The following is a 16,093-nucleotide window of genomic DNA, read 5'->3' as shown; positions in this document are numbered from 1 at the left end:
CTTTTTGCCAGATACTGTTTTCTTCAGCTTCCGTTTGGAATTGCATCAGCTCCTGAAGTGTACCATAAAACCATTCACATGTTATATGAGCACATTGAGACTATGAATACTTCCATGGACGATATTGTTTTGGGATCATCTGAACAAGAGCACGACATCAGACTCAAACAAGTCTTTGATGCAACACGCAAGGCAAACCTGTAGTTGAATAAAGACAAATGTCAGCTAGGAGTGACTGAACTTACCTTTGTTGGTGATATCATCAGCAATGAGGGTGTGCGTCCTGATCCATTAAAGGTTTCTGCTATTCAGAACATGCCAAGACCGCAATGTAAAAAGGATGTTCAAAGGTTCATGGGAATGGTCAATTACATGGGAAAATTCAAACCCAATCTTTCGGAACAGCTTGGTCTATTGAGGCAGCTAACAGGAAAGAAAAACGAATGGAGCTGGAATCATGAACAGGAGAAGGCATGGCAAAATCTAAAGAAAGTGCTCACTAAAGAACCTGTGTTGAAATTCTATGATGCTGAGAGACCCATCAAAATCTCATGTGATGCATCTCAAGCAGGCTTAGGACAAAAACATGATAAGCAATGGCTACCAGTGACATATGCATCTCGTTCATTATCGGATCCAGAAACAAGGTATGCCCAAATTGAAAAAGAATTGCTCAGCATTATGTTTGCTTGCGAGAGATTTCATCATTTTGTGTCAGGGCAATCTATTGATGTTGAAACTGATCATAAGCCTCTGATTGCATTGGTTCACAAACCTTTAAAGACTATCCTTTGCGAATTCAGCGAATGATGATCAAAACACAAAGATATGTATTGAATGTGTCATACACACCTGTAAAATTCATGCACACGGCTGACACACTTTCCAGAGCTGTGAATCCAACAACAAAAGACAGTCACAGGAACACTGTTGATGTTCAGGCATTTGCTGATATGATGATAGAGACTGTACCTGTTGCTCCTGAAAAGTTGGAACTGCTGCGTCTTGAGACAGAGAAGGACAAAATTCTCAGTCAGGTAATACAAGTGGTGATGGATGGATGGCCAGATAATAAGCATGGCTGTACCTCAGAAGTACAAGAATATTGGAGCCACAGATCAGAACTATCTGTTGTGGATGGGATATTGTACAAAGGTAGCAGAATTGTGATTCCTAAAAGTCTCCGAAAAGAAATGCTTGGGAAAATTCATGAAGGTCACCTAGGTATTGAAAAATGTAAGAGAAGAGTGCGGGAAGTGATGTTTTGGCCCAGGATGAATCAAGAAATTGCAGAATTAGTGTCTTCTTGTCAAATATGCCTTAAATACCAACCTAGCAACCTATGTTCCCTCCAAGCTGTGCGCCTGTGCATGCACGCACACGTTTTTCAACCAGTGCACAAAGGAAATTAATGTGTTCACAAAAGGTTAGTTACCTAAAATAATGTAACAATTAATAATTATACTTATTGAAAATAACCTTTTAGCTAAATGTTTCTGTTAACTCGTTAGTCAGTTTTTCAAATACCACAATGCACGTCACAAATTTACGTTACCTCACCTTTCCTGTTTCAGGAAATCACAGTTGACGGACATTGGGGGAGCCTTTCTTGCGTCTAGTGCGGACTGTGAGCGAGGTTTTAGCCTAATGAATCAACTCAAATGCACGCTGAGAAACCGTTTAGGTTAATGTCATTTGGATATGTTAATGAGAATCAAAAGCTATCAATTGGATGGAAGTTCTATTAGTCGAGATAGAGTTTACAAAGAACGGGTAAATCCCAAAGATAGGAGAGAGAAAAAATAACTGAGTGACTTAAATATGTATGTTATCTTGTTGTTATTTTGTGCAGTTTTATGTCAAATATTTTGTAAACCTACATAAACTGTGCCATGTGTGCATTCAGTGCGTACATACTTTTGTCACAGGAAAAAAAATTGCACAACATAAGATTTTTGCACACACTGACTACTAAAAATTAGAAGGAACATTGCTAGCAACCCTAAGGAACCACTGCATCCACATGCTAGTCCTCAGAGACCTTATCAGAAGGTAGGCGTTGATCTTTTTGTAACTGATAACAAAGATTATCTATTAATAACAGATTACTACTCGTTGTATCCAGAGTCATTGTGAGTCAGGTCAGGGCCTTGCCTTGCTATTGGTACCATGTAACCCAATACATGGTACTGGGTACGTGGTACGTGGACTGGTCAAAGAACACTGAGGCTGTCTACAAGAAGGGCCAAAGCAGTCTCTATTTCCTGAGGAGACTGAGGTCCTTTAACATCTGCCGGACAATGCTGAGGATATTCTATGAGTCTGTGGTGGCCAGTGCTATCATGTTTGCTGTTGTGTGCTGGGGCAGCAGGCTGAGGGTGGCAGACACCAACAGAATCAACAAAATCATTCGTAAGGCCAGTGATGTTGTGGGGATGGAACTGGACTCTCTCACCGTGGTGTCTGAAAAGAGGATGCTGTCCAAGTTGCATGCCATCTTGGACAATGTCTCCCATCCACTACATAATGTACTGGGTGGGCACAGGAGTACATTCAGCCAGAGACTCATTCCTCCGAGATGCAGCACTGAGCGTCATAGGAAGTCATTCCTGCCTGAGGCCATCAAACGTTACAACTCTTCCCTTGGAGGGTCAGACACCCTGAGCCAATAGGCTGGTCCTGGACTTATTTCATAATTTACTGGCATAATTTACATATTACTATTTAACTATTTATGGTTCTATTACTATTGATTATTTATGGAGCAACTGTAACGAAAACCAATTTCCTCCGGAAATTAATAAAGTATGACTATGACTAATACTACCTGTCTCGGGTCGGGTTGTTGGCGACTCAACTGGCACACCCCCTGGTGCACTTCAGTTAACCAGGGAGAAGGGTGTGTAGGCACCCTGCAGGACTAAAAACAAAACCTGTCAAAGGGCGGATGAATTCTTTGTGAGTCAACAGCCACTTACTGTCTGTATGAGGAGTGGCAGCCACACAGTCTTTCATTTTGCACCTTGTAAGGCATTATGATAACAGACAACCCAACAAACCCTATACTTCCAGAGCCGGGAGTGCTCAGAAACTCTGCGGAACGCCCAGACCCTGGCCTAGACAGGCAGTATGAAGATGCAACCTCAAACCCCACGGGGAGGGTTGAGTCCGACAAGGGGGCCAAGTGAACTGCGCCTCTTTTGCGCTGCAAGGTAAAAACGATCATCTCAACCTTCAATGCAAACGCTATCTGCCTATTGGCTCGATGCACAGAGTTGGCATCACTGGCAAGCAGCTACGAGATCTCCATTCTGGGGATCCAAGAACACCGTCATGTACACCCTCATGAAGAGATAAGGTTCACAGAGGTAGAGAGGATGCACCTCATCACCTTGTCTGCATGGAAAGAGCCGACGACGATGTCAGCACAAGGTGGAGTAGGGCTGATGTTGAGCCACAAGGCAAAGAAGGCACTGAAGGGTGTAGTCTCAGTCAGTGACAGAATCCCTACTACGGAATTCGATGGAAACCCGGCGACCTCTGTCATTATCTGTTACTCCCCGCACAACTGCAGCGAGGAGAAGGAGGTGGAGACCTTCTACAGTAAACCTCACGAAGCTGTCACTTCAATACCGGCACGTAACTTCCTGGCTGTGCTCGGCGATTTTAATGCCCAGGTCAGACTGGAAGATGTTCCATACTCATACCGAGACTTCACCAACAGAAATGGAAAATATCTAGTTGATTTCATCCAGGAACACAGTTTCATTGCCGCCAACACACAATTCAAGAAGTGAGCTGGTAAACTGTGGACATACGAAAACAGAGCCTCCATCTACAGGAAACAGCTTGTCTACACCCTCGTAAGAAAAAAATGGCATAATTGTGTGATCAACACAGAAGCCTTCAACTTCAACTCTGTCAGTTCTGACTACAGAGTAGTGTCAATGCAAGTGAGACTGAGCCTGCGGCAACTCAAAGCCACAGGTCCTAAGGAGAAAATAGACTGGAAGGCATTCTCCTCACAATCTGTTCTTCAAGCCCAGTACACAGCGGAGGTGAGAAATCACTTCGGCCCACTGGAAAGGGAGGAGGAAGAGACTGCCACCAACCGCTATCAACGGTTCGTAGACGCACACACAGATGCAACAAAGAGTTTGCCTACTGTGAAGCGAATCAAGAAGAGGCAGATCTCGAAACATCCCGACGTCATCACAGCAAGAAGTGTGGTCAATGCTTGTCACGTCGAACTTAGAAGGAGCGAAACAGAAGAGCTAAGAGACAAGTTCAAGACAGCAAAGAAGAATCTCTTTGCCACCTACGACCGACTGAAGGAAGAAGAACTAGCTGAGAGGATTGGAGAGGTAGAGGCTGCTAATGAAGACAAGCAGCATGGAGAAGCATGGCGCCTAGTCAACGAGATCAGCAGACGGAAGAAGTCCCCATCAGGTCAAATAAGTGGTAAAACAGCAGAGGACCATGTCCAGACATGTACTTTAAGAACCTGCTGGGAAGCCCTCCAACGATCACAGAAGAAGAAGAGGACATACCTACGGTACTGACTCAAGTCGGCATCGATGACAGCCCATTCACCATTGAGGAACTGAAGAAGGCCAAATATGCACTCAAACAGGGCAGGAGCACTGGACCAGATGGGATACCACCAGGTGTCCTGAAGAACTGCGACCTGGACGACATCTTACTTGACATGTGTAATAAGGCATTGATGAAAGGCAACAAACCAAAACAGTGGTCACTCTCAAACATTATCCCAGTCCCCAAGTCTGGATCCCTCACGAAGACAGATAATTACCGCGATATCAGCTTGACCTGCATCTTAGCAAAGCTATATAATTGGATGATCATGAACAGAATTTGCACCGCCATTGACTTGAAGCTAAGATTCAATCTGAATAGTTTTCGGCAGAAGTGCACAACAGTAATGCAAATACTTGCTCTCCGTGTGCTTACTTTCATCGATTTTTGCAAAGCTTTTGACTCCATTCACCGAGGTAAAATGCTGAAGATCCTGAAAGCTCACGGAGTGCCAGATCATCTACTGAGAGCAATAGAGTCCAGCTATACCAAAACCATGGCGAAAGTTGTATCACCAGACAGAGAAACAGCAGTGTTTAAGCTCCTAGCTGGTGTGCTGCAGGGAGACACTCTGGCACCCTACATCTTTATAATCGTCCTTGATTACGCTCTGCGTCAAGCTACCAAAGATCATGACAAGCTTGGTTTTTACCATAAAACCAGGACCAACAAAAAGGGTCAGACCAGTTATGCTCACAGATCTCGATTTTGCAGATGACATAGTCCTGCTCTCTGACCAGATGGAGGAAGCACAGCAGCTACTGACAAAAGTGGAAATTGAGTGCAATAAAGTTGGACTTCACCTAAACACTAAAAAGACAAGAGTACATGGCGTTTAACTGCGACAAAGGTACTTTCAAGATTGTAAAGAATGATACATTAAGAAAGTCTTTGGCTTCAAGTACCTCGGGTCAAGAATGATGAGTTCGGAGAAGTATATAAGGATACGGGAGGCGCTGACGTGGAGGGCTATGAATGACTTGAAGGAAATCTGGAAGTCGAATCTGACCAGAGGGCTTAAAAAAAGGATCTTCATAGCAGTCATAGAGTCCATTTTTACGCACGGATGCGAGACGTGGACACTCATCAAGACTGTGCGAAAGTCTCGAGATGGTTGCTATACATGAATGCTCCAGATGGCTCTTGACGTGAGTTGGCAACAGCCCATGACGAACGTTGAGCTCTATGACAACCTACCACTAAAATCGAGGCGAGAAGACTGCAACTACCGGGGCACTGTCTACGCCACCGCAAGCTATCTGCCAGCCTAGTCATCATATGGGAGCCCAAGAATGGGAGAATGAACCCTGGGCACACTCCCAAGACTATGGTCAACACGCTCCTAGAAGATAGCGGCGCGGCTAATGTAGATGAACTGAACACACTGATGAGGGAGAGGGAGAAGTGGAGAGTCCATCATTGTGCCCAACGCCGGCCCCCTAGGCCTGAGTCGTCGTCGTCGATGTTGTGGTAGTGGTAGTAGTAGTATCCTGAAGTGTGTGGTCTGAGCAGAACAACAGCAGAGAATGCAATTACATGCATGAAATCAGCTTTTTCCTGACATGGTGTACCTGATGAAGTTTTCAGACAATGGTTCACAATTCAATGGTGAATGCATGAGACATTTTGCTCATGAATGGGGCTTTGTTCATACAACATCTAGCCCATTTTTCCCTCAGTCCAATAGATTTATTGAGGTCGGTAGGAATTATCAAGAAACTGATGCACAAAGCAAAAGATAGTGGAGGTGAATTTTACAAAGCTTTATCGCAGTACTCCACTTGAATGTGGATTTTCACCTGCTCAGTTCTTGATGGGACGCTGTTTGAGATCCAATCTGCCAATATATGGAAGCCTTCTGAGAACAGAGGGAGGTAAACAAGTGAAAAGACGGAAAGATGAAAAGATGAACACAAAGCAAAGCAGAAAACATACTTTGACAGATGTTCTCATCCATTACCTGAACTGCACCAAGGAAATGAAGTAAGGATACAAGACAAAATGAACACATGGTCACAGAAAGCTACAGTACTTGAAGTACAACCCAGATTATACATGGTCCAAACAGAAGAAGGAGCAGTGTTAAGAAGAAATTGCAAAGACCTCAAGAAAGAACCAACTTCAGAGTTTCGGTTAACTGAGGCAGACCAGACAAAACATGGAAATAACAACAAAACACAAGAACTGTGTAAACCACTTAGAAGGTCTACTTGTGTTCATAAACCCCCAGAGAGACTGATATAGACAAGTTAAATTATGCATTTGCTCTGGTCAATGTTGCTAATTGTTTTTTTTAAGGAAAGGAAGATGTGGTGATATGACGTGTAAGAACGTGATTGGAGAGAGTTCTGAGCATGCGCAGGGATGATAGAAAGATCAAGAAACATGGTATTGTAAAGACGTTGTGGTTGTTGTTAAATAAAAGTTCTATTTCTTCCAGAAGATGGTTCTTTATTAGTAACCCATGGTACGTATGAATATAAAGAACACAACAGCAACTGCACCACAACATGGGCTTCTGAAAATCAGGGTTATCATTTAACACCTTGAATCTATTGCTAATCACTAGATAAATGAAGATCTATGAACCTAACTCCAGTTTGGTTGCTTCAAACATTCAAAACCTGATGGATAGACTTAGTTACAATATACTCAAAAATTCAACTGTAGTTTAGAGCAATCAGCTTATACAGGGTTGGCATGGACCAGCATGGAGAAAATCAGCTACATCTAATTAACTTGAACAATAACATATTTCATATTTGTGATAAGATTAGTCACATAAATATCAATTCCACGTATTAAAACGGAAGAAAAAGCCCGAAAGAAATGTTATTTTATAATGATGGCAACCTATTTATTAGTAACAAGTTATTTCTGAAAAAAGACACTTTTCATCCCCTGCAAACAGTAGCTAATTAATATAAAGTTTCAACTTCGGTCACAAGAACATTTGTGAACTACAACCAAAGAAAAACTGCTAAATTTTAGTCATTTAATTTCACAAATTAGCAGCAAAGAATACAAGTCAGAATTAGACCGGTTATTATGTTCATTTGTGAACCAAGAATCGAAATAGGATTTTTTTTTAATATGTAGGAGTCATCAAATCAATGCAAATGATACACTAGGTTTGGGTCACAATTATCCAGTTTTACCTTCAGTGGTTACAGCAGCAGGAAACATTTCTTTCAACAAGTCACCAAGATTGTGTGGTTGACCTTCCGAACTGATTGGGCGAAAAAGCTTCTGAATAAATGGTCGTTCATTTAGAGGCTGAAATACAGAGAATAAAATAATTTAGAAATTCAACAGAATTTTAAATGTGGCAATTAGTTATAAGAATTATTTGATAAAATTAGGTTGCAATATAGAAGGGACTTGGATCTGAAACACCAACTCTACTCTTCTTCCCACAGATTCTGCTTTTGTTTTATATTTGCTGAATCTTAATTTTTAAACTTTCTATCTTAACATGTGACCTTGCACTTCAAGAGCACAATTCGTTCACCGTCAGAAGACTTTCCTTCACAGTTTATTCCTCTCTCCTCACTTGCTCTGTGCAGTTAAGAGCTTATGTAGTGTTATCAAAAGACATAGCCAAGTTGCAGGATGGTGATATCGTTTTGCAGGATTACTAAAATAAAGGCTGCATGCTGGCTTGAGCAATGTTACAGCTCAGGTCTTTAAAAGCTTGGAGTTCAATCCCAGTGCCCTCTGAGAGGAGTCTCCGTACACCCTCACCATGGAATGTGTGGGTTTTCTTCAGTTCCTCCAGTTTCCTCCCACAGTCCAAAGATGTACCAGGTAGGTTAAGTGGTCATTGTAAATTGCCCCATGATTAGGGTAGGGTTAGATTGGGGCTGTTGAGCGATGCTGGGCAGCACAGCTTGCGGGACCGGATGGGCCTACTCAAACACTGTATCTCTAAATAAAATAAAAAATAATGATCACATGGACTTTTCATAGGAACTTTTCAAAACCTATCAATGGATAAATTCACTGCCTGTTTAATTAATTTTATTTAGTGATACCTAGAGTAGGCTAATCCAGTCCTTCCTGCCATGCTGCTCCAGACAACCCACAACCCAGATTAACCATAACCTAATCAATGGCCAGTTAAACAACCCTGTACATCTTTGGACTGTGGGAAGAAACCACGGCACCTAAGGAGACCCATGCATTCCACGAGAAGAACAGTTAGAGATTCCTTACAGAATGATGCCGGAACTGAACTCCAGAATATCCCCAGCTGTAACAGCATCACGCTAACTGGTACGCTTCCCTGGCACCTGGCTTTGAGCCATGAAGATTTCTACAGTCCTTATCCCTGGATCAAGAACACTTACTTTATCGGAGATAAGACAGCATGAGGACTCGTGAAGAAAGTGCATTTTAGTGAGTAGTGGCAAGAGGTCAGATTGATGTGATGTTCACTCTCACCAACTGGGCTAACATTCAAAGAATTATTAGATTAAGAAATTGTTTAACTGTCTGGTGTTCATGAACAAAGCCACAGTTTTTTTGGGAAAATGAACAATACTGAATTCTGGATAATTAATTATTATTAATGGCTCCGTCTGTCTAAGTAGACAATGGATGCGCCCGGTTTAGGACTCAATTGGGTGTGGAACAGCGTAGGCTGTGGCTGAATAAGCCGATTCTTGAGCGGCAGTCCTTGGCACAGCTGCTGCACACGAAGGCTGATGGCTGCGGCCGGGTAGTCACTGCCACAGCTTTCCTTCTCTCTCTTCCGTCCGTCCACAGTCCAGTTCATTTTCCCTCTGCATTGGTAATGCCTGTACGTACAGCCTGTCGCCAGGTGCAGCGATTTGCAGCTGTCTCTTCCCAAGTGTCTACCCTGATATCAGCAGACTTCAGGTCACGTTTACAAATGTCCCTGAAACGCGGCAGTGAGTGCCTTATGGGCCGGAATCCTGCAGCGAGTTCTCCGTATAGGATGTCCGTGGGGATGCGGCCACCCTGCGTGCGGCGGACGCAGCCAAGCCAGCACAGTCGTCGCTGTGTGAGGACATACATGCTTGGCATGCTGGCCTGGTCCAGGACATCGTTGTTTGGCACGCGGTCTTTCCGGGAAATGCCCAGGATCCGACGCAAGCACCGTAGGTGGAAGCTGTTGAGCCGGTGCTCTTGGTGCACGTAGGTTGTCCAATTCTCGCTGCTGTAGAGAACAGTACTCAGTACGCAGGCTCTGTACACTGCAATCTTGGTGGCAGTGGTGAGCTTGTTGTTTTACCACACTCTCTTTGACAGCTCAGCTATAGCAGCGGCGGCTTTCCCTGTTCGCCTGTTGAGCTCTGGAGCAAGGGACAGATGGCTAGAGACTGTCGATCCTAGGTAGGTGAATTCATCTATCGCTTGCAGGGTGTGGTCGCCAATGCTGATGCTGGGGGCTTCGCTGACATCCTGCCCTATGATCTCTGTCTTCTTCAGACTGATGGTGAGGCCAAGCTCTTGGCAAGCATGTGCCAGGGAACTGACTAGCCTCTGGAGACCAGACTGTGTGTGACATCAGGGCGGCATTATCAGCGAAGAGTATCTCCTGGACCAGGACCTGATGCACTTCGGTCTTTGCTCTGAGGCGTGCAAGATTGAAGAGCTTGCCGTCGGACCTAGTGTGCAGGTACACTCTGTCATCAGATGTCCTGAAAGCGTACAACAGTACAAGAGAGAAGAAGATCCTGAAGAGGGTCAGGGCAAGGTCGCAACCCTGCTTCACTCCGCTTTGGATGGGGAAGTTTATTCCAGATAATAAACCCCTTAAAATTCAATTGATCAGAAGTTGAATCTTTACAATACTTACCAGTCAGCCTTGGTTTTTGTTATTTTTGATTCACAGCACTATTGTGCAAATGTTAAATGGTGCATTTTGATGACCTAAATTACTGACGAGGAAATCTACAGATGCTGGCAATTCAAGCAACACACACAAAAAATGCTGGTGGAACTCAGCAGGCCAGGCAACTTCTATAGGAAGAGGTACAGTTGGCGTTTTGGGCCGAGACCCTTCGTCGACTATACCTCTTCCTATAGATGCTGCCTGGCCCTGCTGCGTTCACCAGCACTTTTTGTGTGTGTGACCTAAGCTACTGTAAGTTTTCCCTAAAATGCCAAAATTATTTCAAACCCTATCTAAGATAAGAGTGTTTTCACTGACTAGTTTGAAGCAGACATTACTGGTAGTTTGCGGGGTCATGTTACACTCCAAGATTTGCCACATTATTTGTTTATTTATTTATTTAGTGTGGGAAAAGCCCCTTCCGGCACAGTCCAGCAACCCACCTCCACACAAACTCTGAACTCCCAAGTCCTGAGCTGTGATGGTGTAGTGCTACTGCGCAGAAACTGTGCCATAATCTTTTTGAATAGCGTCTTGATGGTTGAATGGTACACCCCAGCTTCTTGTAAATTAATCTAGTACAAGATAAGTTTTTAATCTGGCAATGTGAAACAGAAAATGAATATCCTGTATGATCAGACAAGCAAGTATAAAGACAAAAATTTTATTCAACCTTCAAATTCATTGTGCACTTGGAGATCTTTGTTTCAGTTCCATAGGAAAGTATATTATTACTGGCACAAGTACTGCTTTCTTGGAAAGTGACAAAAAAAAACAAATGGTTCCAAACAGGAATGAGTATGTCTTTTCATAAAGCAGGTACAGTTTATCGTCCTGCTATTAACTAAATCTTTTCAAATCTGCACATTAACATTTTTTCATAAGTTTTATATTCTAAAAAGTACATAAGATGTTTTGTTTTGCTACAGGAATTGTTAATGTGTGCCAAGGAAAAGTGATACACACGCACTTGAAACATTTCAAACAGGTAAGACCAGCTGTTTTTATCTGCACATATCTTTCACACTTTAATTTTGTAAAAAGCTGTCTGTAACTGCCACCTATAAACAATACAGGTCTTGGCTTGTCCTTCCTTTTCTATGCAAACTGCCAATCAGTAGCATTCAGTCTAACACCTGAGCCTACACACAACACTTGATGTCAATTATTCAGCCTGCTCTGGAAATGAGTAAATGTAGATGTACAGTCTTGATACTTGTAACCAAAACCCTATTTCTGAGAGGCTGGAGTACAGACAGCAAATGAAACAGAAATGCAGTGCAAGTTAACAGTGGTATACCTATAGAATTACCAGAAAAACTGAGTCACTGGCAGGATGTGAAGGATTTGCAAGATTAGCTGTAAAGTTTAGCAGGTGAGAGTGCAGGCAGTGTAACTAAACTACATAGATTTAATACATTTTTAATTGAATTCATCAATAATTAATTCCTCCATTATAAAAGGAATGTCAACCTCCAACTGTTGTATTTTAACTCCCTGTGTTATAAATCAATGAGTAGTCTTTTTTGTTTGGGGTGTCCGGGGAGGGGTAGCACTTCTGGTGAAGGGTCTTGTCACGTCCATTCCGGGGCAGCTCAGTCAGCTCTCAGCTGTGGCTCCAAGTAGCTGTTTCCAGTGACAGCGGCCACACCCCAGTGCACCGCTTCAACAGGCAGACTAAACCAGGTGAGGGTAGCCGGCGGTCTCATACACCGCTGAGTTAGGGATTAGCGGACTGGGCAGGTGATATCCAACAGCCAGGAAGGCAATACTTTAATGCTCCATGGAGAGCAAGGGGCATGACAAGGCACAGGCGACGTCATGGTCATCTACTGCAACCGTGGAAGACCCCAGTTTGTAACATTTGTTTGTACCACTGGACCCGGACTTCCGAGGTCAAGAGAATGGAAATGCCTCAGTGCCATGATTTTCCACTTTAGAAAGCCTCCAGCACAGGTCTCCTGTCATCATCAGACTCGAGAGACAGCCACCACCAGTTTTTTTTTAGGAAGTGAAAGGTTTTAGTACCAGTTTTGTGACAACCACCACCAGTTTTTTTTTTAGGAAGTTAAGTGTTATAGTACTAGTTTTGTTGCCATTTGAATTGGTTTGACCCTTTCCATCAGCAAATTGTTACAGAATAAATTTCAGTACACCATTACAATTTGGCTTGCTATTTGAGAACCGCTAACACAATAATATTCCTTTATTAACAAAATCACTCTTGTCAATTTAACAAGAAGATTGCAAGCAGCATTCATGAGAGGAAAATAGCAAATTATCAATATTTTTTCCATGAAACTGTGGTAACAAATATCATTAATAACGAGAACCGTGGAATATCTTACTAAGTTGTGAAATACGGAGCTGTAACAGTACCAAGCTATTCAAGAAAATCTAAGCTCATTAGCAATCTTAATACTTATAGCAAAACATCCCAGGACACTTCCCTAGGGTGTCAGAACACCAATATTAGGAAAGATAGCAAAAAGCTTAATCAGAGCAGTTGATTTTATGGAGTTGCTTGAAGGAGGAAGGAATAATTGGAACAATGGGATTGTGATAGGAAATCCCAGAGGATGGGGCTTGGTCAACTGAAAGTATGACTTTCAACGGTGAAACTATTCCAAGATGATCAAGAGGTCAGAATTGAAGCTGGGGAGATGAAGGTTCTGGACCTGAAATACTGACTACTTCCCTTTACAGAAGCTGTTTGACCTGATTACTTCCACTAGCATCATGGAGGTTTTTTTCACCTCCAGACTTCTGAGACAGGGATGGCAAAACCAACAATAACCTGAAAAAAGACAAAAGGAAGAACTCTAAAACTGGGCTACAGTGCCTTTTATTCGGTCCCCAAATTTTTATCCACATACATGAGTATTGTAACCATGGATTTTAATCAATTTAACTGAGAATTTTAATTTGAGAGACATAGTAGCCTCTCTTACAAGTGCCATTCTCCTTCAGCGACTAAGTTTAGGCAGTGTGGCTGTAGTTTCATTTTTTTTTTCACTTTTACTGCACTGAGCTCCGAGGTATGTTCAGTGCCTTTGAGATGGTCTTGAACCCCTCACCAGATTTGTGCCTCTCTTTTGTCATTTCCCTGACTTGTCTTGGATGCTCTTTTGTCTTCATTTTGGTTTGGTCAGTTGAAAATCTTTCAATGAATTCAGTGAAAACAGATGAGTTTCCAATTTTCGACATCAACAAATTGGGCGAGTTGGTAAGTGTTCCTAAGGAAAGTTAGCGTAGTAATTACAAAGGGGATGAATACTTTTTCAGCCTCACAGTTTTGGTTTTAAATTTTTAGTAAATTGTTAACAGATTTTGGAAGTTTTCTTTTGATTCGACATGATACACAATGTTTTAAAGATTAGCTCAAAAATCCTAGTTTAATATATTTTACATTTAGTAAATGAGACAGTAAAATGTGAAAATAGATGTGGGGTTAAATACATATAGGTCAGCAAAGATTAAGGAGGTGAGTAAACAGGACAATTAGTACCAAGACAGTAGAGTATTGCATGATTTTAGATTTATAGAAGGTATGAGGAAGGTAATTCAGGAATGTATGTTCTCAAATCAGAGATTACAAAAGGTATGAATACATGTTTCTTCAAGATTAGAAGGAATGTGGGGTTGAAGAAAGATGTGAGCCTGCATTTTTAAATCTGATCAGTTTTGTTAACCTACAATACAAAATGCAACTGGATGAGCAGGGGACAGATTCAGATCTTTCCTCCTCCTAACGAGGTGAAATTCTTTGTTGATTCAAAAGAGAAGGAAGGTCGATTGGAACAATATCTGAGAAAACAGACAAATGACACTGCAGATACTGAACATCTGAAGCAATGCACACAACACACTGGAGGAACTCAGCAGGTCAGGCGACATCTATGCGGGGGGAACAGAACAGTCAACAAGACAGGCTGGACCCTTGATCAGAACTCAAGAGGTCAGAAGGCAGAAGAAGCCAGAAAAAAAGGGTGGGGGGGGGAGGTGGGAAGAGCAGCACGAGATTACAGATGATAGGTGAATCCAGAAAAGTGGGATGGGGGAAGAGTGGGAATGATGTGAGAAGATGGGAGCTTGGTATCACGCCAGGGGTGCAAATCATTGAGGTGTAGGCACAGGCAATGTGATGAAGATAAGGTTAATGCAGAGGACAGAACATTATACCTCAGAGAGCAAGAGGTCATGGGGATATTGAAGACATGATGGTTGAAGGGGGTGAGGGTGAAAGGTCGGGGAGGCTTTGGAGACCACGTGGTGAGACTGGGACCCTCTGTTTCTTCAGTTTTTCCCTCCCCACATTTCGTCTGATCCCTCTGCCCCCTTTTCCCTACTTTATTCTACTTCCCCACACTCATGACCTGCCCCTCCTCCTTTTTTCACCTTCCTCTCTCTGGTACCCCACCTCATTTCCTTTATTCCATGGCTGATTCCTCCTTGTTCAAATCTTTGCCTCTTCTACCTATCCCCTCCCAGCTTCTCACATAATCCTCCATCCCCCTCCCACCTATCCACCTCCCCCACTATAACCTGGATCCACATACCTCCCAGCAGCCTGTGCTCCCCTCCCCTCACCCTTTTATTCCAGCTTGTGCCCTTTCTTTCCAGTCCAGATGAAGAGTATCAGCCTGAAAATCGACTGTTTGCTTCCCCCTATAGCATGACCTGCTGAGTTCCACCAGCACATTGTTGGTGTTGATATTAAAAAAAAGTCAGTGCTAAGGCAAGTCAGTCTAAAGCACAAGCAATCTCCTGAATGATCTGGTGAACTTACCTCTCAGGAATGCAAGTACAGCACCTCGAAGTGGACAAAAGTTGGCCATCACTGGAAGAGAAAGTGGACTCCAAGCCAGACTAAAGTATGAAGCTGTCTCTCCCTAGTGTTTTGTTAGCTAATATAGTCACTAGAGAACATAATAGAGGACCTAAGGGCAAGATTGCTATATCAGAGGGAAATGAGGGATTAGTGCATTCTGTTTCACTGAGAGATGGCTCATAAGACAAAGGAGCAGAAGTCGGCCATTCGGCCCATTGAGTCTGCTCCATTTTATCATGAGCTGATCCATTCTCCCATTTAGTTCCACTCCCCTGCCTTCTCACCATAACCTTTGATGCCCTGGCTACTCAGATACCTCTCAATCTCTGCTTTAAATACACCCAATGACTTGGTCTCCATTGTTGCCCGTGGCAACAAATTTCATACATTCACCACCCTCTGACTAAAAAAATTTCATGCCCTCTTGTACTAGACACCCCCATCATGGGAAACAACTTTGCCATATCCACTCTGTCTATGCCTTTTAACATTCGAAATGTTTCTATGAGGCCTCCCCTCGTTCTTCTAAACTCCAAGGAATACAGTCCAAGAGCGGACAAACGTTCCTCATATGTTAACCCTCTCATTCCCGGAATCATTCTAGTGAATCTTCTCTGTACCCTCTCCAACGTCAGCACATCCTTTCTTAAATAAGGAGACCAAAACTGCCCACAGTACTCCAAGTGAGGTCTTACCAGCGCCTTATAAAGCTTCAACATCACATCCCTGCTCCTATGCTCTATTCCTCTAGAAATGAATGCCAACATTGCATTCGCCTTCTTCACCACCGACTCAACCTGGAGGGT

General features: G+C 43.0%; 1 protein-coding gene across 3 annotated transcripts in view; it reads right to left on the bottom strand.

The window, feature by feature from the left end:
* atg5 (ATG5 autophagy related 5 homolog (S. cerevisiae)) overlaps positions 1-16,093 on the bottom strand; it is a 173,090-nt gene that overhangs the window by 20,154 nt on the left and 136,843 nt on the right. For all 3 annotated transcript variants that reach the window (XM_063040824.1, XM_063040825.1, XM_063040826.1), the window contains exon 7: positions 7,755-7,872. In XM_063040824.1, coding sequence (XP_062896894.1) covers positions 7,755-7,872 — 118 coding nt within the window. The remainder of the gene's footprint in view (positions 1-7,754; positions 7,873-16,093) is intronic.

This window comes from Mobula hypostoma, chromosome 2 (assembly GCF_963921235.1).
Source record: "Mobula hypostoma chromosome 2, sMobHyp1.1, whole genome shotgun sequence".
Lineage (NCBI taxonomy): Eukaryota > Metazoa > Chordata > Chondrichthyes > Myliobatiformes > Myliobatidae > Mobula > Mobula hypostoma.
Note: the sequence above shows the minus strand (reverse complement) of the source record. Positions and strands in the feature narration are given on the sequence as shown.